A 23328-nucleotide genomic window follows, 5' to 3' on the forward strand; every position below is an offset into this window, starting at 1 on the left:
GTGGATGTAAGCAACTATAGGGAACCATGCATACGGCCTTCAAGTAATGAATCGCTGTTTTGTCCCATTGCTTGTACACATCGGAAACCGAATCGAAATCGCCGGGAGGGGGAGAGGGGAGCTAATACTGAGGACCTTAAACAAGCTTATTATTTTCACCATGACCACAACGGATAGTTGTACCGTCAATCGAATGATAGTTAGTAATTTGATTGATCGACCGCCAAACAAAGAGCCGAACCAACGTCCTTTCCAAGTAGTTTGCATAGTGTCCAGGTATTGTATATAATATATGTGCTTCAATGAAATGACATAGTTCAAGTTTCTTTTGTCCTTGGGACTCATATATTCCGAGAAAGTTAAAATAACTACGAAATTGACTTTTCTTTGACACTTGACAACTTTCCGAATTTTATTTAATAAGGATCAATAAGGTGACCTAATATATATACGCCTTCTTTTTTCTTTAGGGTTACCAACCCATATAAAGCTGTACTAAACTAACCCTTACCCTACAAATAACCCTAAACTATACCAAACCTTAACACTGGCACTAAACCTAACTTAGAACTAACACTAATCTAGCATTGACCATATATGAACGTTTACTCTAAAGTACTGGGACCTCTAAAGTAAAAGAAGGCACAGGTATGAAAAAGGTATCGGTTGACTTGAGACTCCCCTCCCCTTTTCCCTCTTCCCCGAATTCAACATAAACACATTGTGTTAGAGTAAATGTGCGGCTCAATTACAATATTAAGATCTAGATACAGATAGATATTAAAGGAACTTCTGACTGAGTAAAAAGAAATTAAAATTTAACTCCAGTTGACATATATATTTTCCACCAATAAAAATTTACCGCTACGATATATCCCATAGTACTGAAAGTGGTGTTAAACACCAACAATCCATTAGTCAGTCTTATTTTCAACTCATTTTCTGTTCTTTGATCTAGCATCAGGCTGCTTTTTATCAGATATAAAGTTTACTACTAATATTTGTAAGGTGGTTTTTTTTTTGGTATTTAAGAGAGATTGAATTTTTCATATTGTTGACCTTTCTTTTGTCCTATGTTAAATAGTGTGTATATATTTCAGGTATTTTCATAAGTAATTCGAAAAAAAACACTTCTAATGTATGCATATATTTAAACAACTGACAGATTTTACTTTTGACATCTTTCAATAGTCCAATATTAATACTCTTTCAAACCAAAATAAAGTATTTAAATGACTTATTAGAAAAGCAACAGTTAAGAAATATAAAAATCGAGGACACTATGAGATATATGTGTAAGGCAAACAATATTTCAAAAAGAATATGGGTTTTATATCAGGCCTCGGGTTCAATATTTAACGATCGATCGCTCGTCAAACACAATGTTTTACTAGTATGTGATATTCTTAATTAATGAGGAAATAAATTAAAATACAAATTTATATGTTTACAAAGTATCTTGATAAATATAAATAATTACACAGCGAACGTACAGTGGAGCGTGCCGGTCGGTCTGTGCTTTTTAAAAAGGTAGGCATGCAGTTTCTTTTGGTTTTTCTTTTACCTGAAATTAATGAATTACTTGAAAATATATCATAGAAATATTCATATATTACACTTTAAATTTCGTAAAATTACAGCGAATAACTAAAAAATTTAGTTGGTTATAAATAATGGTTGTTTTCAAAAATGATAACAAGTATGATATACATAGTTGTTAAGGAGCGGAATTTTATCGCTGCATTGAAGACCCATCGGTGGCCTTTTGGGCTGTTTTCTGCTCTTTGGTCGGGTTGCTGCCCCTTTCAAACATTCCCCGTTTCCATTCTCTATTCTATACATAGTAAAAGAGACGACAACAAATGTATCGATTGTATAATTGTAGAAAAGATAATTACTCCACGACCTTTAACCTTACAATATCAAGTACAGAAAAAACTTGTTGCTTCTTCCTCATAAGAAACGCTCAAGATTTAACTAATACTGTTAATTACTTTTATGATTGTTCAATTTTTATTTCTATTGAATTATGTTTTTATTCTATTTTTGTTTGTTTGTATCTATATATACGACATTAAAGTTATCATGGACAAATCAGAAAACAGAGAAGTTAGCAATTTGATTGATCGACCACCAAACAAAGAGCCGAACCAACGTCCTTTCCACTGCATAGTTTCCAGGTATTGTATGTGCTTTGAAAAATAACATAGTTCAAGTTTCTTTTGTCTTTCAGACTCATGATTTCGGAGATAGTTAGAGCTATTTTCCTACTGCATGTAGTTTGAAGGTTTGGTTGGCTTGCTTGCTTTGTTTTGTAAAAATGTTTGCTCAAGCATCCAATAACATTATAAGATAAGAAGATAAGAATTTTATTTATCTAATCAAGAACCCATAAAGGGCATCATTTTACAACAATATTATGCACAATATGATTGGAAAAAAGCATAACAGAAACCTAATACCATACTATAACGTTATGGACAGGATCAGAGCCTAACACAACATGTGTCTTACATAGCTATTACATCAAATCTCATAATAATAAAATATTATTTCATATATTTTGTTTACATCTGGATCTTATTTCTAAACCTTTAATAATGTAATTTCCTAGGCACATGAGAGTTGGTAAATGCTCATTTGTGAACAGCCAGAAATATTTCTTATCATTAGGTAGTTCTTTAAAATTAGTACAAAAAGTGTTTACATTTATCAAATAATAATTTCCTCTGTTCATTATATAAAGGACAATTAACTGTAAAATGGGTCTCATCTTCAATAGAATTAAATCCATGTGATAAGCAGTGATGACATAGACGCTGAGTTCTCTCTATGTATTTTTTACTATATCTATCTTTCTCAATTCTAAGATTATGAGCACTTATTTTCATTTTACATATAGCTCTTCTTATATTAAAGTCTTTAATTGATAAATAAGCCTCCTTTACGAAGTCAGTCTTGAGGTTGAAATAATTTTCTAATTATTACCTTGTGATACGGTATCAGATCCTTTGACCACCCAAAATGTTTTAAAACTGTTACAAAGTTTACATTTTACAAATTTAATTAATTTATTGAGCTTTGTATTCAAATTTTGTATATATATCAAGTGATTGAAGTACATATCTCATAAATGAATACCAACAATTAATGTTTCATGCATCTAAAATTTTATTACAAACACAAGCATCATAAAGTAACCCTTCGTCCAATTTGATAAGCCTGTGTACATATTTTACCATAGATATAATGACAGAAAAATATCTGAAATGTGATTAATTCAAATAGATAATTCACTTTTTTTCTTGTAAGCAGCAGATTTAAGTTATAGTTATTGACCAAGCAAGTCGGTATATAGAATTTAATCTGCACAGCTCAGGTGACCCTTATTAACCCGAACGACGTAGGAGTTCGGGTTAAAGGGTCATTCTGAGCGCGTGCAGATTAAATTCTATATATACCGATTTGATTGGCCAATAACTGTTTTAACACATGACGTCATTAATTTACGTGAACGTTTTGGATGTGGACGATATTCCGCAATCCACGGATCCTAGGAAAGTTTATTGTAGGGTAAAGAAAGGGGGGAATACGACTTTCATTGGTAAGTTTTCAATTGATAACTTTGTTTTAGGTTTAGACTTATTGTAAAATTGCAATTTAATGGTAAATTGTTTTTTAATGTTTCTATTAAATCTATTCCCATTTTTTGTTAATAATGACGATTAAGACTTTGACAACTTGAGTTCTTTCAAATCGTTGTATGAAAAAAAATCATAACTGAAAGGGTTATTGTGTTTAGATTAATTGCTTTTGAATTTCTTTCCACCAATGATATGCTTTAATAGAGAAAGATAAACCGAGGAAGAATTAGATGTTATATTTAAAATTTTAAATGTTGAATAAACAGAAAATACGTTTCTCTTTCCAATCTTTTACTCCCCTCCCCAAATTTCTTTGTATCTACAGACACGTCCATCTAATTGAAGTCTGATTGATCTCTAGCTAATCTCCCTGTTTTAAAACAAACTTGAATATGACCCCCTTTAAATTCGATCCAAAAATATGGGGAATAGATATTCAAGAAGTCGTTATAAATTCCATTGAATAATCAGATTTCTTTTATTCGGATATTCTTAGTTATATTTCTTTTTTGGCGAAAGTTACCAAATTTTTTTTTAACTTTCTTTCTGACTTTAAAACACTGATTTAAGATTTATGTTGTACGCAAAATATAATACTGAAACATTTTATGTTCAAGCTAAGATGAAAAAAAGGAATGAAACTAAGATGTTTGTACAAAGTTCAGTTTTGTCGTAATTTCAAGGCAGATGGCGGATTCGGGGGTGGGGACGAACATGTCGTTCACCCTAGGATTGGACAAATTATCGTGTTTTGCCTTAAAATCGTCAATATTGTTTTTAGTCTCGCTACGTTCGGTGATATATTTTTTTAATTTGATAGAATAACGCCCCTTTTAAAATCTAGGAACCGCCCCTAAAAGTAAAAATAGATTTGAACTGTGCAGTATATCTGAGGTAGTTTATGCACACCTTTGCTGTGCATTATCCAGATTAAAGCACAGTAAGAACAAAGAGATTTTAGTACCCATACCATGTGTTAATCTTAAATGAACCCCAAATTTCTCTACAATATAATAAAATTGGTTTTATTGTGTGATCATATAAATGAATTGCAGTATCAATACTTGGAATACAAGCTGACATGGATTTTTGTAATTTAAATTTTTCCTTTAAGGATTTTTTTAATAGCTCTTCTTTCCCCTCTTGAAAAAGACCACTAGAAGTAAAGACTATCCCTAAATATTTATTTCTATTAACACATTCTATAGCCTCTTTATCTAAGTAAAGTGATTCCTTCAAAAAATTTCCAGGCTTGTTAAAAATTAAAACTTTTGTTTTGGACAAGTTTACATCTAGACACCAATCAATACAATAAGTATTTAATATACGTATATCAAGTCGGTTTTGAAGACCCTTTTTAGTGTTTGATAATACAATAATGTCATCGGCGTAAATAAGACAATCAATTATACGCCCACTGATATCAACAGCATCGGGACTTGGTTCAAATCTTGGAGGCAGATCGTTAATGAAAAGTTTAATAAGTTTGGACTTAAAATATCCCCTTGTCTTACCTCAACTTATAGCGAGCTGAAAGATGGCGTTAATACATTGCCCACTTTCACAGATATTTCATTTTTGCTATACATATCTTTTAAAATAGTAAAAAAAAATCCAAATATGTTATACAAGCTGAAGCCCCACCTATATATTGATTGCAATTGTAAAACTTAATTGCAATGCTTGAGCAAACAGTTATACAAACACAACAAGCAAGCCAACCAAACCTTTAAATTACATGCATTAGGAAAATAGCTCTAAAATAACTACCAAATTGACTGTAATATGACACTTGACAACTTTCCAAATTTTAATTTAATAAGTTTTCTCATTTAAATTGTTTTACATTGTCTTATCGGGGCATTTTATAGCTGACTATGCGGTATGGGCTTTGCTAATTGTTGAAGACCGTACGGTGACCTATAGTTGTTAATGTCTGTGTCATGTTGGTCTCTTGTGGACAGTTGTCTCATTGGCACATCATACCACATCTTCTTTTTTATAACCTTTTATATATATGCCTTCTTTTTACTTTAGGGTTACCAACCCATATACAGCTGTACTAAACTAAGTTCCCTTACCCTACACATAAGGTAAAGCCTAACATACACCAAACCTTAACACTGGCACTAAATCTAACTTAGAACTAACAGTTACCTAACATTGACCGATAAATGAACGTTTACTCTAAATTACTGGGACCTCTAAAGTAAAAGAAGGCACAGGTATAAAATAGGTACTAGGTGATTTGAGACCCAACCCCCTCCTTCCGCGAATTCAACTTAACTTCTGACTGAGTTAAAATTTACACATGAATTTGACTCCGGTTTTTTGTTAGTCAAAGGAGATTTACTTTTCATATTGTTGACCTTCTTTTGTCCTATATCTTTCGGATATTTTCATAAGTAATAGGAAAAGAAAAACAACAAACCACTTCCAATGTATGCATATTCATATTAATTCAACTGACAGATTTTACTTCTGATATCGTTCATTAGTCCACTACTAATACATCTTTCAATCGAAAACTAAGTATTTAAATGACTTATTACAAAAGCAACAGTTTAGAAATGTAAAAATCGAGGACACTATGAGAGTTATTTGAAAGGAAAACAATATTTCTAAAGAATATAGGTTTTATGTCAGGCCTTGGGTTTAAAATTCAACGATCGATCGCTTTTCAAACAAAATGTTTTACCATCATGTGATACTCTAATGAGGAAATATATTAAAATTACTAAAGTTTACAAAGTATCTTGATAAATATCAATAATTATACACAGCGTACGTACAGTGGAGCCGTTCGGTCTGAGCTTTTTAAGCAATAATGAGCTTTTTGAAAAGGTAGGCAGTTTCTTTTAGTTTTTTCCATTTACCTGAAATGAATGAATTAACTATGGCATTATTGATAAACTGCTGGCATGGGTATATATCATGCAAAATTCATTGCAGTCTAATTATTTTCCATATAATTTTTTCGACTACTTGAAAAACATATCATAGAAATAATTCATATATTACACTTTTTAATTAAAATTTTCTAAAATAACAGCGAATAAAATAAAAAGTCAGTTGCTTATAAATAATGGTTGTCTTTAAAAGTATTACAAGAATTATATATATTGTTGTTTAGGAGACTGCTAATGCCCTCCTCATGTACAGGGATTTTCATGCTGCGTTGAAGACCCATCGATGGCCTTTTGGGCTGTTATTAAGCTCTTTGGTCGGGTTGCTGCCCCTTCCAAACATTCCCTGTTTCAATTCTCTATTCTATATACAGTATACAAGATGACGACAATTTTATCGATTGTATCATAGTATAAAAGATAATTTAATAGAAATAAAAACTATTTTTACTAAATAATTAATTATTATTTTGATTGTTTAATGTTTATTTCTGTTAAATTATGTATTTTTTACATATTTCTCAAAAAAAAGGGAGGGGAATCGATATTTGATGAAAAATTGTACGTCTGTTGTTTCAAATACTTTTTACTCTTGAAAACAGTATTGACTTGTTAAAAAATATAGCAAATATTGATATCATGATTTTGAATTGTACTGCTTGAATACAATACGATATTTGAACCTCAGAATATTTACTTTTTTTAAATTGTCTGATTCATAATGTGATTTATGAACAAACTATTACATTGTTCCAAATAATCACCGTTTCTGATGGTCTGGATGGGAGTCCTTCGTTTCTTTATTCTTTAAATTTTATGCCCACGCCGTAGAGGAGGGACATTAAGTTTTACCATTATTCGTCCGTACGTCCAAAATTGGTTTCCATTATATAACGGAATGCTATGAAACTAAAACGCAATGCTTAAATGTATTATCGCTATTTTGTGCATTTTTCCTTTGATCTTTTTTGTGATAATTTTTCATATCATGCTACTCGCTTGAGATGGAAAATTATCGCTAGAAACTAAGGAGGCACGTGGCGTTGCTAATGAAATTGACCACGTCGTCATCGATTGCTTTTCTCGTTTTCGCCGTACCGGCTCAAGCGAGAAAAACAATCTCGTTGAGATAACCAAGGATAATCTATAAATGTCACCAAACTCTTATCAAGGACGGGTATCGTCACTTCTGCGGTGATTGAGCTATATCGCTTTATAACGTTATATGCAGTGGGGCATCATCTATGTCCAATGGACACGTTCCCGATTTATTAAGACAATTTTTCTGTCTTCTGCCCATTATTCTCTATTTCTTTAATATTGTAGGGCCTCATTATTGTCTTTTCTTTATTTCTTTTAGATTGTTTTCTATTCTTTATCATGTTTATAATTTTACCCAAAATTCTCTATTCAGTAAATCCCCTTTCACACACCTTTTATCTTAAGTTTTAAAGTGCTTATCCGTGCAGTTCTTCACTCTTATATATTATATATGTAGATATGATTCCATTATTATCGGTTGGTAAATAACATTAAACAGTGAAAACGCCTATGTGAGCACTGTGAATGCTGTATTATTTTTCCTTTCTGATTTGTGCTTGGGTCATTGGTGGATTATGGTCAATTTGACAAGCATGCAAGATCTGACTATTTAACGTTAGATCTATTTACGATACTTCTACTTTATTACTTTCATTAAACGGATTAATTTCAACGGTTAATCCTTTATAATGGTTCCTTTAACTACTGGTGCATTTGCACTTTGTTTTTAATGTCTTTGCACTTTAAACTTGCACTTTGTTTTTAGTGTCTTTGCGGAGTTTACAGAATAATGAGGCTGCTGGAAAAAATATATATATAATTTTTTAACTATAGAATGATGAAATTATTGGAAATCGGCCATTTAATGAATAAGCAACGAAGTCGATATAATTATATCATGTCTGCATATGTATAGAAAAAAATGATTAAAGGGAGCTTATTAGCACGTGACACTGTTTAATAACAAAATTATTCACCCTTAAAAATAATTCAGTCTCGATGTTGTGTGTTTTTTTTAAAGCGTTAAGTGTGGTTTAAAGTTCTTTATATATCAATGTTACCCCCTGCGAGTTGATAATTATTTATTGCATTGAAATGTACATGGAAGTAATTTAAAAGCAGTATGTCTCGGTTTAGTAAAAGGTAAGATTTTTTATCTATTTTCCCTGCGTTCCATGGGGAAACAACTTTTGAAGTATCCCTTTCCCTCCCTCTTTTTGTGTTTCTCTTTTTAGATTCTGGTATCGATGCCTCTTGTTTCCAAATCATGCATTTAATTGATAATAATTATGTGCCAAGGATATAGCTAGAGGCACAAAATGTGACAGTGGTTCTCTAAAACAGAGCCCGTGTCGGGATTAAAAGAAGGGGGCGACTGAAATTGATTAGAACATTTATAGATCGCAAGATTTGTGTACACAATACATTATTGTTTTAGTCTGGTCATTTTATCATGAACATATACATTGTGTGTGAATTTCCGTTTTTTGATTGAGTTAAGCCTTCCAATTGATATTTTATAGTGTGTCTTTCTATGTTGTGATGTTATACTATTGTTTCAGAAAAGGGAGAAGGTTTGGTACCAGTAAACCGTTTAATCCCGCTGCAAATGTTTGCACCTGTCCCAAGTGAGGCATCTGATGTACAGTAGTTATCGTCTGTTTATGAAGTTAATACGTGTTTCTCGTTTTTATATAGATTAGACCGTTGGTTTTCCCGTTTGAATGGTTTTACACTAGTTATTTTTGGGGCCCTTTATAGCTTGCTGTTCGATGTGAGCCAAGGCTCCTTGTTGAAGGTCGTACCTTGACCTATGATGGTTTATTTTTAAAAAGTGTTACTTGGATGAAGAGTTGTCTCATTGGCACTCATACCACATCTTCCTATATCTATACGATAATTTTTTGGGGGAAATAATGCGCAGGCGTACGGTTAAAGTGCCTTACGGCAGCCACTCCCATGATAACGAAGATGTTTTCTGACATCATCTTTCTAACAAACTGTTCAGAACGAAGTTCAGAGAGAGAACACTAATAATGCAGTCGTTATATTTCGCTACTCTACCATTATTCGCAAGTACAGGTAAGATCGATTACAGGGAGGGACTAAATTATTCGGGTGATAGTGTTAGATACGCGATTTCAATTAGTGCTTTGAAACCACATTAATGACTGAGAACATTGTTATGATTATTCCATGTGTGGTTATTTCGAATACTGATCTGCTTTTATTAACCCATGCACTTGCTATATAAAAATCAATTAAACGTAAATATTTGATAGGAAAATGATTGCATTTTAATAGGTTCCATTTATCTATAGATAAAATTTATTAATTTTTCAGCTCCAGTAGACCAGGATCATTGAAAGCTACTGAAAGGTAAGGCATCCATTTGTGATATTGCACCATTGAAAAGCTGTGACAATATACTGCTCGCAAAATGTGGTAGGCTATGGTATTTTGAAAAGCTCTTATTATATTGCTGTGTACGCTTAAATTGATATCTACATTTGAAGTTATCTATACTTGCATGAATTATGATATTAAAACGTCAAATATTAATGTGAATGAGTTCTTAATGTATGATCTAAAACTGAAAACTGAAGAAATAGTAATTAGGAGAAGCGACTTTCTATTTATAGGACTGTGAGTTAGGTATCTTAAGTGAAGATAATCTCATTAACTGCACCATGCAGAACGAAAGAAGGAGGCGAGTTTGAAATGCTACTTCTTATCTCCGGGTATTACCAGACAGTTTTGTTACTGAACACGTGAAATTGCCAACACATTTAGTCTTAGATGCATGATTTATTTATGTTGTTAGTGGCTTTGAACGAGCTATCAGTATGCTAGCTCTCAGATATGTACTGAGCGTCTTTTTGTTGTTGGGATGTACAAGTACCCGGCTACGTCCACTTGTATTTCTAGTATTTGTATTTTTATCTATCGGATGAGTTAAGCTTTTTTCAACTGATTTTTTTTATATTTCGCTCTTATGTTGTACTGTTACACCACTGTCCTAGGTTAGGAGGAGGATTAAGATCCCGCTAACATGTTTAACCCCGTCACATTATCTACGAATGTGCCTGTCCCAAGTCAGAAGCCTGTAATTCAGTGGTTGTCGTTTGTTTATGTGTTACATATCTATTTTCTGCTCATTTTTTGTACATAAATTAGGCCGTTAGTTTTCTCGTTTGAATTCTTTACATTGTCATTTCGGGGCCTCTTATAGCGGACTATGCGGTATGGGCTTTGCTCATTGTTGAATGCCGTACGGTGACCTATAGTTGTTAATTTCTGCGTCATTTTGATATACATAGTTAACTAAATAGCCCTGAACAATTTTGTATAATCATTCAATAAAAACGGTTTAAATGACAAAGGAGGGGAAAGTTCATTTCCGTTTTAGAACCGATAAACTGTTTTAGAACAGTTTGCAATATCTTGGAAATGTAAGTTTAAAACTAATGGACGAAAAATACTCAAAAGTTTCCTCTGTCGACAATAGTTTTGCTAGGTAAAGGAAATTTTGAGGATATGCAGACACTTTTTTACAGTTAAAACTATGATGATACGTTTGTTAAGAATTAGAAAGTGAATCTGGCTACATGTCACGGTCCTTTAACGAAGTCTTGGTTTGAAAAAAGTTTGACACTTTTCCTAATTTTCCTCCACTTAGTTGGCAGAGTTGTATTTCTGCCACCAAAAGGTTAAGGGTACTCTGTGATGGTGTAAAGGTATGAAAAAGATATATAATAGGAAATACCGGTAAACGAAAAGACTTTAGATTTCTGCTAGTCCGGCAACACATATTATTTTAAAAATATTCAAGTTAACCCCTCCAAACTCTCCACCACACCCGAAACGTCGGTTGGTAACTATTATACTATTGATTGAACTAAATGAGTGCGGGTCTAAGAGTGACGCGGGAATGATAGATTTTTGGCAAGCGTTACACGTGAAAGTCACATTATTAAGAGTGAAACGCTTACCAAACGTTACACGTGAAAGTCACATTATTAAGAGTGAAAACGGGGATGAGGGACGCGTGAAATTACAAGCGTTATTAAAACAATGATAAACGGGATACGGGAAAATGACAAAACAATCAGCGTAATCCGTTGTGTTAAGCAAGGACGTTGTTATTCGATATTTGATTTCTAAATCTAATCTTTTAATCTTGAAGTTAGCATTGTTATCCCATTATAGAATAGTATCGTTTCATGAATGACCGAACTGAAAGATTAAAACAGTTACGTCATAATTTATTTGGCAATGATCTACATATCCGTATTAGTACTAGTAATTAACCTCAGATATGTTTTAAATGAACTTTACTGTTTGTTGTTAGTACTTAATCGACTGATCAATTATTTATTTGGTTGACTATTTTAAAATAAATTGGTACACGACGTCCTACGGCAGATATTTCAAGCATATTCTGCACAATGACACGGTAATATTTAAAAAAAAAAAGTTTTGTGGTACTGAAGCGACTAAGCTAGACATTTGGATACCTCCTATAAAGTATTAATAGTAGTATTCGTCTCTATTTAATTTGAACACTTTTTAGTTGGCAATGCACACTTATTGCTTTAAAAGTAACTCCCTCTAGTAATAGAAGCAACGAAATGTTATGTTGACGCAAGTAAAGTGACTGTCCATCTTTTACTGTATATGTAAGCAAAAATATCCATTATTAAGCTATCAACTTTTCAAACTGCACAAATAATCTGTATTGCATGGAATCATTTTTTTCTGCCATTTACATTCCACTGTTTTAGATTTGATTGTTTTCTTCATTTAGGAGGCCATCTTCGTACGCACCTAACGAAAATTTACAAAATGAAGTAGTAAAACTACAGTCTCAAGTTGAGATAGAGAAGAAAGCAAAAAAAGAAGCAGAAGAGAAGTAAGTGTTCTTATTTATAAACTAGAGGCTCTTAAGAGTCGCTCACCTTGGTCTATGTGCATATTAAAAAAAGGACACAGATGGAGTCATAACAAAATTGTGTTTTGGTGATGGTGATGTGTTTGTAGATCTTACTTTACTGAACATTCTTGCTACATGTACTTACAATTTTCTCTATCTATAATAAACTTGGCCCTTTAGTTACAGAGGAAAATACTTGGTAAAAAATTACCAAATTAATGAAAATTGTTAAAAATTGACAATAAAGGGCAATAACTGCTTAAGGGGTCAACTGACCATTTTGTATATTTTGACTTCTTTGCAGATCAAACTTTGCTGTACATCATTACTGTTTAAAGTTTATCTCTATCTATAATAGTATTCAAGATAACCCAAAACGGTAAAATTTCTTTTAAAATTACCAATTTAGGGCAGCAACTCAACAACCAGTTGTCCAATTCATTTGAAAATTTCACAGCAGATAGATATTGAATTGATAAACAATTTAACCCCATTGAATTGATTAACAATTTAACCCCTGGACAGATTTGCTCTAAATGCTTTGGTTTCAGAGTTATAACCCAATATCTACATTTTCCCCTATGTTCTATTTTTAGCCATGGCTGCCATCTTGGTTGGTTGGCTGGCTTACCGCACACATTTATTAAACTAACTACCCTTATAATCATAATTGAGGCTAAGTTTGGTTTAATTTGGCCCAGTAGTTTCAGAGGAGGAGATTTTTGTAAAAGATTACAAAAATTTACGAAAAATTGGTAAAAATTTACTATAAAGGGCATTTACTCCTTAAGGGGTTAACTGACCATTTTGGTCATGTTGACATATTTGTAGATCTTACTTTGCAAATGTTACTGCTGTTTACAGTTTATCTCAATCTATAATAATATTCAAGATAGTAACCAAAAATGGCAAAATTTCCTTAAAATTACCAATTCAAGGGCAGCTACCAAACAACCAGTTGTCTGATTCATCTGAAAATATCAGGGCACATAGATGTAAACTTGATAAACAATTATACCCCATTTCAGATTTGCTCTAAATGCTTAAGTTTCAGAGTTATAAGCCATATCTACATTTTACCCATATGTTCTATTTTTTTGCCATGGCGGCCATCTTTTTTTGATAATGGCATTTCTTACTGTATTTCATCAGATATAAACAAATAGTCAGTAAACTTGATGTGGTACAACATAGACTGATAGACAGAAATAAAGAAGTGGAAGAAGAAAGAGAAGCAAAAGAGGAAGTCATGAAGAGGTAAATAAATAAAGAAAGAAAAACAAAAATATGCTAAACTAAATGCAAACTATAATTAGTTGAACTTGTAAGTTTATTGCTTTGATGGTCAGCAGTCTTTGAATATATTTGCCATTAATAAGCCATAAAAAATCACAAATCCAGTACACCCTAATAATAAAGGTCCTTTAAGAGTTTTTACAAAAATACAGATTCTTTTTACACATAAGTGGCTTACTCATGGGCAGCAAGGCAATTATTCTAACATTGTGATGCATTATTTTACAATTTTTATTTCAGCAATAAAACATTGCAGTTGACCATAAACAAAATGGAACAGTATTTACGGAAAAAGAGTACTGGCAGTCGGTTTGAATCAACCAATGTGGTAGATGTAGTAGATGTTGATATGGGTGGGTAAGTATTAGTTTGGATAATTTCCCGTCCTTTATTTTAGCGGGGCATTGATAACATTTTGTAGTCTTGTATGTCTGTCTTGAACAAGAAAAGGCAAATTTTAACCTCATGAAAAGAAATCACATTACAGTATATTTTCCTCAATTTGACCTTAAATTAAACCTACTATGCAATATGCCTTGTAAAAAAATTCTAGAATGTATAATAAAAGTTGTATTACAATTGATTTCTTTACAGGAAAGCAGATATAGAAAATATCATAAAGACAGAAAATGAACTAGAAGAAAAATCTCGACAATTACAGAGAGAAAAACAGACCAATGAGATTCTGGATAAAAGGTATTTTACAATATGAATATATATATATACAAAGGGTAGGGTAATTTTTTTTCTTTTATAATTCACTTAAAGTTTGGTTTTCTTGGCTTTTGGTCATAAAACCATACTTTGTGACTTTGAAATTTATTCACACAATACTTTTAGAATCGATGATAGGAGTCTTCTTGACTTTTCTGTAGGGTATGAATTATTTGTTTATTGTTGAAGACTCCAGCATCTGTCAAAATCAAGAACAGTAATTATCTTGTTATATATATTTTTTTACACTAGAGTTACTCCCCTTGGAACACATATACTTTGATACTTGTGTAGTATTAATTTTAGTTAAGATTGTTTAAATGTTATTCTTTGTTGTATCTATGCTATTAATGATTATGTTCATAATTGAGCTTTCTTTAATAAAATATTTCGTATTTCGTATATAGTCATAAAAATTGATTTATTGATTTGTGTTTGCTAAATGTGGTCTCAGAACAAAAACCAGACAAATGTGGTCTCAGAACATAAACCAGACAAATGTGGTCTCAGAACAAAAACCAGACAAATGTGAACTCAGAACATAAACCAGACAAATGTGGTCTCAGATCAAAAACCAGACAAATGTGGTCTCAGAACAAATATGGTTTCAGAACAAAAACCAGACAACTATGGTCTCAGAACATAAACCAGACAAATGTGGTCTCAGAACAAAAACCAGACAAATGTGGTCTCAGATCAAAAACCAGACAAATGTGGTCTCAGAACAAATATGGTCTCAGAACAAAAACCAGACAACTGTGGTCTCAGAACATAAACCAGACAAATGTGGTCTCAGAACAAAAACCAGACAAAACCTTGGAACAGACACATAACATCAAACAATAGACAATGAACACTGAAAAATAAAAATAAATGTGAAACATGATCTTGAAAAACAGAGGGTGGACAGAACATGCTTCTTGAAAGACACTCACTGTGAAAACAATTTGATATGAAGACAAGCTTTTTTATCAACTTATTAATGTTTTTTTTGTGTTTTATTTTTCAGATGTAAACTGTTAGAAAAACTACTAAAAGAAAACAACATTCATATAGAAAGTAGTGAACTAGACAATTTAAACAAACAATTTTCTAATACAGAATTGGACTTTTAAAATGATATTTGTTCATAGATTGTTTAAAAAGTCATGTTACATCACTCATCACAGATAAAATCACTCATCACAGATACCATATTGATCTTTGATACCAATATAGATTAGTAAAACATGTGTATATGACAAGTGCAAAAAGGTCGTAAACAATGATGTCATCATACTGGTCATGTGATTTATTCATTTCATTTACAACAGAAAACATTCACATGTTAACAATTACTTTACGATTATGCAGGTAATGGAAAAAAGTTGTCAAGCATACATGTAGCAAAATGAAAAATATTTTGAGGCTTTTTTTCAAGAATAATATTTCTCTATTGAAAGAGGGAAAAAGGGTATATAGTTGAGGGGGAGGACAGGGAGGTACCCTTCTCCCTTCTCCCACCCCTCTTCTCCTTTCTCCTACCCCCGTTCTCCTTTCTCCCATTAGAATAAAACATTTCCTTTTGGAATATTTTTTCTTGAAATATTAGAAAAAATTTTAAAAGGAGAGATATTTAATTTTTTCTCCTTTCTCCAACTTTTTCTCCTTTCTCCCAGCCTTCCTCTCCTTTCTCCTACCCCCTTTCTCCTTTCTCCCACCCCCTTTCTCCTTTCTCCCTGTCTCCCTTACTCCTGTCCTCCCCCTCATAGTTATATACCTTTTATGACCCTTGAATCTTCACTGATTTGCTCAGAGAGAATGACCAATGGACACATGACATTGTTTCAACCTTGAAATTTTGGTTGAGGTCTTCATCAGTGTTGATTCAACGTTATTTTTTTCAACGTCAAATATTCAACCACAATTCAATATTTATCTAACTTTGAAATTTCATGTATACAAGCAAAAGGTTATAAAACTTAAATCATTTTTGACGACCAAGAGCAGGAAAATTGATTAACATGTGCATGGTTTATTCGGTAAAAGGTGGTCTTTGCTGAGGTTAATTTTGTATTTCATTTGAAATATTTAGCTAAGAGTCTTCTTAAAAAAAAACTTCTTTATTTTTTGGGGGGGGGGGGAGGGGAGGGAAAGCACTTTAATCAATATTGAATTGGTCAGGTAGTTTTTATAGGAAGTGATCAATCAAAATCTTACTACAGTATGCATGGGGGAGTAAAAATAAAAATTTTAAAAGTGCATTTTAAGCCTTCCCCATATATTTATTTCTGGATTAGTCCTTACCTATTACATTTTAATTACGTTTTTACATAAATATTGTAAGCAATTTTTGCATTATTTTTGTTGTGAATATATATATATATATGTTTTAAATTGTTTTGGGCAGCAAAATATAGTTACTTAAACATTGTATTCCTAATTAAAAGTTTTAAAAAAATCCCAGTGTATGTTTTGTAATTATATCAAAAAGGTTTTTGGAGTGGAAACAGATTGAGGAGTGGAATATAAATCAAGTAGACAAAAAGCATACAACAAAGGCATAGGAAATATTTGTAACACAATTCAATACTTATAAGAGGGTGATTAAGGTTTATTTTCGTGCAACGTGATCATCGTTTTCAACATGTTTTTACTTTTTTATTTGATGTTTAGTCATGCAAGTCAGGTGCAACATTTACCATGTTCTGCTTATTTAATTTTATGTGCATCATGATTTTTAAATGCTTATTTTGAGTGTTCTGTATTTTTGAAATAAAATTCAAACACTTGGCAGGGATCGTCCTGATAAAAAATGGATTCTATTTTGTTTTTTTGATAAAGTGGAAAGGCCTTTGATGTTGTTCCTTTTTGATTTTTTTTAGAGCTTTCAAGATATGTACTTGTTTCCAGTCTTGGTAAGCTGTTCTATATAATGGGCCACTGTCCAAGGTGAGGGGGAGGATTCTGATCCCGCCACATTCTCTATGTATGTGCCTGTTCAAAGTCAGGAGCCTGTGGTTGTCGTTTGTTTGTGTTACATATTTGTTTTTCATTCATTTCTTGTAACATAAATTAGGACATTAGTTTTCTCATTTGAATTGTTTTACATTGTCATTTCAGGACCTTTTATAGCTGACTATGCGGAATGAGCTTAGCTCATTCTTGCAGGCCGTACAGTAACCTATAGTTGTTTATTACTATGTCATTTTGGTCTCTTGGGGAGAGTTGTCTCATTGGCAATCATACCACATCTTCTTTTTTACATCTATAATGTCTATAATGACTTAATTACCAAACCAGAACAAAAGTTTCAAATGGCAGAAAATACTAATTCCTCATTGCCGATTCTTTGATTGTTTTAGTAAAATGAAAAGAATGATTTTAAATAGGATCAACATCTTAACAGTGATGAGCTTGATGTGTTTGCACTCTCCGTCATCTGTCATATCAAACTTCCCATTTCTAACTATTTAAATCATGAGTGGTGGTAGCTGGTGGCTTCAAGTTAAGAAGATCGTTATGTACTTTTTTAAAAGCTGCAAACCATCTATATCGTAAACGTGTATACTTAATTGGGAATGTCAAGTAAAAAGTAAAGAGTTTATATTCACAAGAAGCAATGACTCAGTCAAAAAAGGTTCACATCAAGATTTTTTTTTTCGTGCAATGTTTATGACAAAAATTATTTCACGTTCATTCAACGTGAAACTATGTCTTATTTCACACTTTTTTCGTACAAGCACCCCCTTTACCACTCTCTTATAGGAAACCTGATTCATTGGTCTCTAGTACACAGTCGTCTATCATTGGCAATAATTCCACATCAACTTATCTTATATATATAAACACTTCTACTGCTTGTCAAGAATGAAGATTCTGAGTGAAATTTTCCTTTTTCTTTAATAAATATCACATTTGTATAATGTACAGTTTAGCACTAATTTCTCTGGTATCCTTTGCTCTAATCACTGTCATTGTCAGGCTCACTACTGGTTTTATCCTCCTTAAAGTGAACCAATGCTGTTCCTTTCGAAACTGTATCCCCAACTTTATAAAATACTTTCTCTATGATTCCTGCCTTAGGTGCTCTGATCACATACTAAAAATTAAATAAAAAAAAACACAATCATTATGAAATAATTTTATCAATATTTAATAAATTTATTTTTAAGGTTGATGTCAGGTTAATTGTGTAGGCACCCAAGTGATTTCCTCTGTCTGGCAAATGACATCACAAAGGTGTGCATAATTGAGGTCTTGTATTAAGTAGGGTACTATAAATATATGTTGGTTCATTTGTATATTTCAGAGTTAAGTGTGGTCTCAATTTCATTGACCATGTATATAATATTGATAAGGGGCAAGCTGAAGCCCCTATTGGTGTGCAGGACTTTTTCACTGCATTGATGACCAAATGGTGGCCTTGGTCTGTTTTCTGCTCTTTTGTAAGGTTATTTTTTCTTTGATATATTCCCTGTAACCATTCTCAACTATGCATTTATGGTAACCCCTTTGACAGACACCGTAAAAAATATAACATTGTATTGTAGCGAAATGGGGGTCCCTTGGAATCCTTGTTTTCCCTAAAAGTGTGTGATGATGTTGTTAAAACCTTACCGTAACTCCAAGCGATATACATGTACCAAAACCATTTACCAGACTAAGTAGTAACCAGACTACTTCAGTATAATGTGGGCTTGGTAATTCCTTAACAAATTGCATTTAAAAATAATTTCTCAAGAGAAATGTTATCTTTTGACACTGAATTTGATTTACCATTTGCCGATAACCAAACTAAATTTTCGATGTATTTATATTTCCGCTATCAATTTTCTTTACGATATTCTAATAAAGTAAGATATTTATTTGTTAGACTAGAATACTGTTAAGTTCGATATACTATTTGTATGAATTGTAGATATTTAATGCATCTTAAAGTTAATACAAGTTGATTTTTATTTCACAAGTCTGTTATTCTTACAAAAACCTAAACAGAACCAAACTAAGATCTACCAGAATACCACTAAGTACAACAAAACCTATACAGAACCAACCTTAGATCTACCGGGATACCACAAAGTACCATGATACCAGAGTACCACGCTACCAAAGAAGTCGCCAGTTACAACTTTAGTTCATATATATACTTATACATTGTTATAAAACACATTCTTATAGCAACACACTAAGGGTTACACATTTATAATTTAACATCAAAGCCTGACCGCTCGGTTTTTGTTACAGTATCATACCTCCATTTTCATAGCAATCATTGTAACCAGTGGATCCCCTTGTTGCACCTCAGCTCCAGGCTGAACTGTGACCTTTTCTATGACCCCTGGCATTGGAGCTACTGCATCATCAGCGCCTGCTGCTCCTTTTGTAGCTTTCATGTATTTTGGCATTGGGAAAGTTAACTCATGTTTGCCATCCTGAAAAGAAAATATGGTTATGTTAATGTATTATACTTTATAAAATACCAAAGGTATGCCCATCTGCTATAATACATTTCCTGTGTTCACTTTGAGAGAAAATAGACATGGATCATGAGGATTGGAGGCATGCTTTCTATAAAAACTTGACAAAATCATTTGTTAACCAAGAGGAAAGTTGAAATGCCAGATTTATTTCACATGAAAAATATTGTCTTTTATTTTACCAGGATATCAAAGTATTTCATTGTACTAAAAGTTTGATTTGTTTTCTCTCAGTCCATCTTTCATTGTTTAATTTGTACTTATCTTGAAAATGCATATAATACATAAAAATATGTCCTACAAAACATTTATAGGATAACAACAACTATCGATCAACCAATCTATTTCAAATTAAGGATGTACTTAGGTCAGGTTTAGGAATATTTTTGTCAGTGGTTAGCACTCCTTTTTTTCTCTCTCCCTACAATACAGGGTAAAATACTCACTTTTCTTTATATATAAGACTTCAATAACTCACAAAAGGTTATTTACAAATTTAAGCAGGTTCTAGATTCCTTTTTTTTCTTTTTTTTTCGTTTGAGACCCGAATAATACCAATGCAAATACATGTATAATGTAAAAGTCTAAGTCAGTCTTTTCCCTACCATTTTGTTTTAAATATCTAGAAAAGGAGCCCCATTACCTATCAATATTTCTACCATAATTTGTTTCTTCTAACTTCTAGATTTTATAAATTTCACCTTAGTACCTCCTTTACTTACTGTTGTAAATATATGAAGAGCATCTTTCTGTATGACTATGTTTGAGGAGGATATAACACCATCAATATTACACCTGATGGAAGTACGACTACCATCATTGGTTAGTTCAGCAGTCACATGGTGTTCCTGGTTGCCAATGGTAACATCAAATGAGTTGTCTGAATTACACTGGACCATAACATTAACATCTACAATAAAAGAACAGCATTCCTATATCACCTGCAGATGTACATATTCTATATCCAAGGGCAATAACTCTAAAATAATTTATTTTCCTTTATTAAATCTTTTAAAAAAAATATCCTATTGCTACAAGAAATGAAAGTATGAGATCCTTTACAAAGTTATTTTCCATAAAATCTTCATTTCCAAGGGGCATACCTCATGAAAAAAAGTTGATCTGCACTGTTGATGTTTATTTCATAGCCGACTATACGGTATGGGTTTTGCACATTGTTGAAGGCTGGATTGTAACCTTGGTTGTTAATTTATATGTCATTTAGTCTCTTGTGGATAGATTCTCATTGGCAATTATACCACATATTATTTAAACCTTTAATATAGATTTAATATACAAAATCTGGCAAGAGGTGTACACATGAGAGCGCTTACAAGGCTGAATGAATGGACCTACAGATGGACAGATGCCCTGGATTTAAATGCCCCACACACAGAGTTGCAAAAAAGAGATTAACAACCTTTGTTAGTAATTTTGAAATCTCATACTTATTTCAATATGTATTTCACTTTACAATATTGAGCCAATGAAACCATTATCTATATTTTATATTAATGGTTTATGTGCATGTATGTTTTTTTTTGGTTTTTTTTTTAAAGTTTAGGTGTTTTCATGGTAATTTCCTGATTTTAAATTTTGACCTGTTCTTTGTTTCTTTCTACTTAATTTTATTTTTGTATCAATTTTCTGTTTATTAATTAGTCTAAGAATGTACAAGTGTCTGTAGCTGTGACGACAAAACTCACCATTTTCACCATCTTTTAAATGTATCCTACGTTTGGCTTGATTATTTATTCTGGCTGATGCACATAACAGAAATGGTGAAAAAGGATCTGAAACAAAAAACAATACACAACTTTTTACTATGTATTTAATTATTTTCATGAATTCCAGTTTTTGTGGATTAAGAAAAACTTGCGAGTCTTCGATATTTAATTTCGTTGTTTGTCAAAAATTGTGTACGTACAATCCTATATAAGATATGTCATTTGTTGAACATTTAATTTCAAGGTTTACTTTATCCATGAAATTCACAACATTTGGTATCCAACAAATAATAATGAATCCACAGTATTTAATCAAACAGTTTGATCACAGCTGGTCAATAATTCCCAAGATATGATATTCTATAATTAAGGTGGTACCCAACACTTTCACTAAAATTAATTTGGTTGTTTAATTTTCATAAAATTTTGTCAAAGTATTTACTTTGCCCTTTAACAAAAATATAAAAATTTCAAAATTTTGAACCAACCGTTTTATCAGAAAAATTACACTGGTTATATAGCAGTTTGACAAACACCAATTTTGATCATTGAGAAGCTTAATATTCCCTTTTCAACACAACGTAAATAAAATGTTAAGCTGACTTCATAGAGTTATCTCCCTGTAGTGTTAGGTACCACCTTAATTGTTTATTCCTAATAATATCAGATTATTACATGGCATATTTCATATTGCATGTATTATCAGCCCTAGGTTCAATATCAGCCCAAGAGTCGCATGAGATATGGGAAATGACATGTTATGATCTTTTTATCATATGCTTCAACAATGGAGAAAATTAACAGATTGATATATTAATCGTTTTACGTGGTTCCAAAATAGAAGTTCAAAGATTGAAAAGTTCACGGACATCAGACCCCAGATTTAGTACAGTCTATATGAAATCATTCTATCTTATGCCTCAACAGAGAAGAAAAATATTTTAATATGAACGAATCCACAAAATAAATAAATCAAAACAATATACAAACACTATCAACTTTTTTAAAGAACTTTCTAAATTATGTTTGAACTTTTAAAAATGCATTTAATTAATTTTTTTTTTTTTTTTTATTATTGTAAACTGTTCATTTTGTATTGTTTTTCACTGAAAACGTAGCATTGCAGTGCTTTTTCAGAAATTTGCCAAGTATCAACGGAATGCCATGCTATAACGTTACTGAAAGGCAAGTGATAACAATCGAAGCATGTGATTAACTTTTCCTATCAGCCCGCTAAGCACCAATTCGAAAAATATGGAGTTTACGTTAATTTAATGTTATTATCATATAGTAAAAATCATATGTTATTTAGTCTAAGTATATGATAATAAGATATACTACCACCTATATATGAAATCCAGCTTAGTAATAAGTGATTTCAATTATATCATTCCATCATTACTTTACTTATCTTAACAGACCCTTCAACAAAATGCAGGCCTCTGGCTAATGAAACTAATCTAAATTTAAAATTAAAATTAATATACCAATTTACAACAATAATTATATATAGAGACTTAAAAAATTCTATTATTTAAAAATTTCTCAGTTTTAAGATACATTTTATAATGAAATAGCCTCAGTAACAAACCTAGAGTATTTTGGTAG

At 31.9% G+C, this 23328-nt stretch overlaps 2 protein-coding genes across 5 annotated transcripts in view; one reads left to right on the forward strand and one right to left on the reverse strand.

Moving 5' to 3' along the window:
- The first annotated feature begins 164 nt into the window (after positions 1–164).
- Positions 165–16630, forward strand: LOC139526962 (myosin heavy chain, clone 203-like). Of its 4 annotated transcripts, XM_071322145.1 has the most exons (9): positions 165–276; positions 2081–2180; positions 9935–9970; positions 12399–12503; positions 13677–13781; positions 14061–14177; positions 14415–14516; positions 15544–15987; positions 16286–16630. In XM_071322145.1, exons 2-8 carry the CDS (start codon positions 2086–2088, stop codon positions 15647–15649), a joined length of 666 nt encoding a protein of 221 aa, XP_071178246.1. In that variant the 5' UTR covers positions 165–276; positions 2081–2085; the 3' UTR covers positions 15650–15987; positions 16286–16630. The 4 variants fall into 4 exon arrangements, with proteins under 4 accessions (XP_071178246.1, XP_071178248.1, XP_071178247.1 ...); XM_071322147.1 differs by lacking the exons at positions 165–276; positions 2081–2180 and adding an exon at positions 6325–6488 and having other exon boundaries at positions 16286–16629; XM_071322146.1 differs by lacking the exons at positions 165–276; positions 2081–2180 and adding an exon at positions 8570–8734 and having other exon boundaries at positions 16286–16629.
- Positions 16631–18397: 1767 nt separating this feature from the next.
- Positions 18398–23328, reverse strand: part of LOC139526961 (methylcrotonoyl-CoA carboxylase subunit alpha, mitochondrial-like) — a gene marked incomplete in the record, with an annotated part of 19132 nt that continues 14201 nt past the window's right edge. The window contains 4 exon segments of the mRNA XM_071322144.1: positions 18398–18615; positions 19769–19948; positions 20716–20903; positions 21700–21768. Of these exon segments, the coding sequence (XP_071178245.1) occupies positions 18478–18615; positions 19769–19948; positions 20716–20903; positions 21700–21768 (575 nt within the window).

Source organism: Mytilus edulis, chromosome 6, assembly GCF_963676685.1.
Source record: "Mytilus edulis chromosome 6, xbMytEdul2.2, whole genome shotgun sequence".
NCBI classification, from domain to species: domain Eukaryota; kingdom Metazoa; phylum Mollusca; class Bivalvia; order Mytilida; family Mytilidae; genus Mytilus; species Mytilus edulis.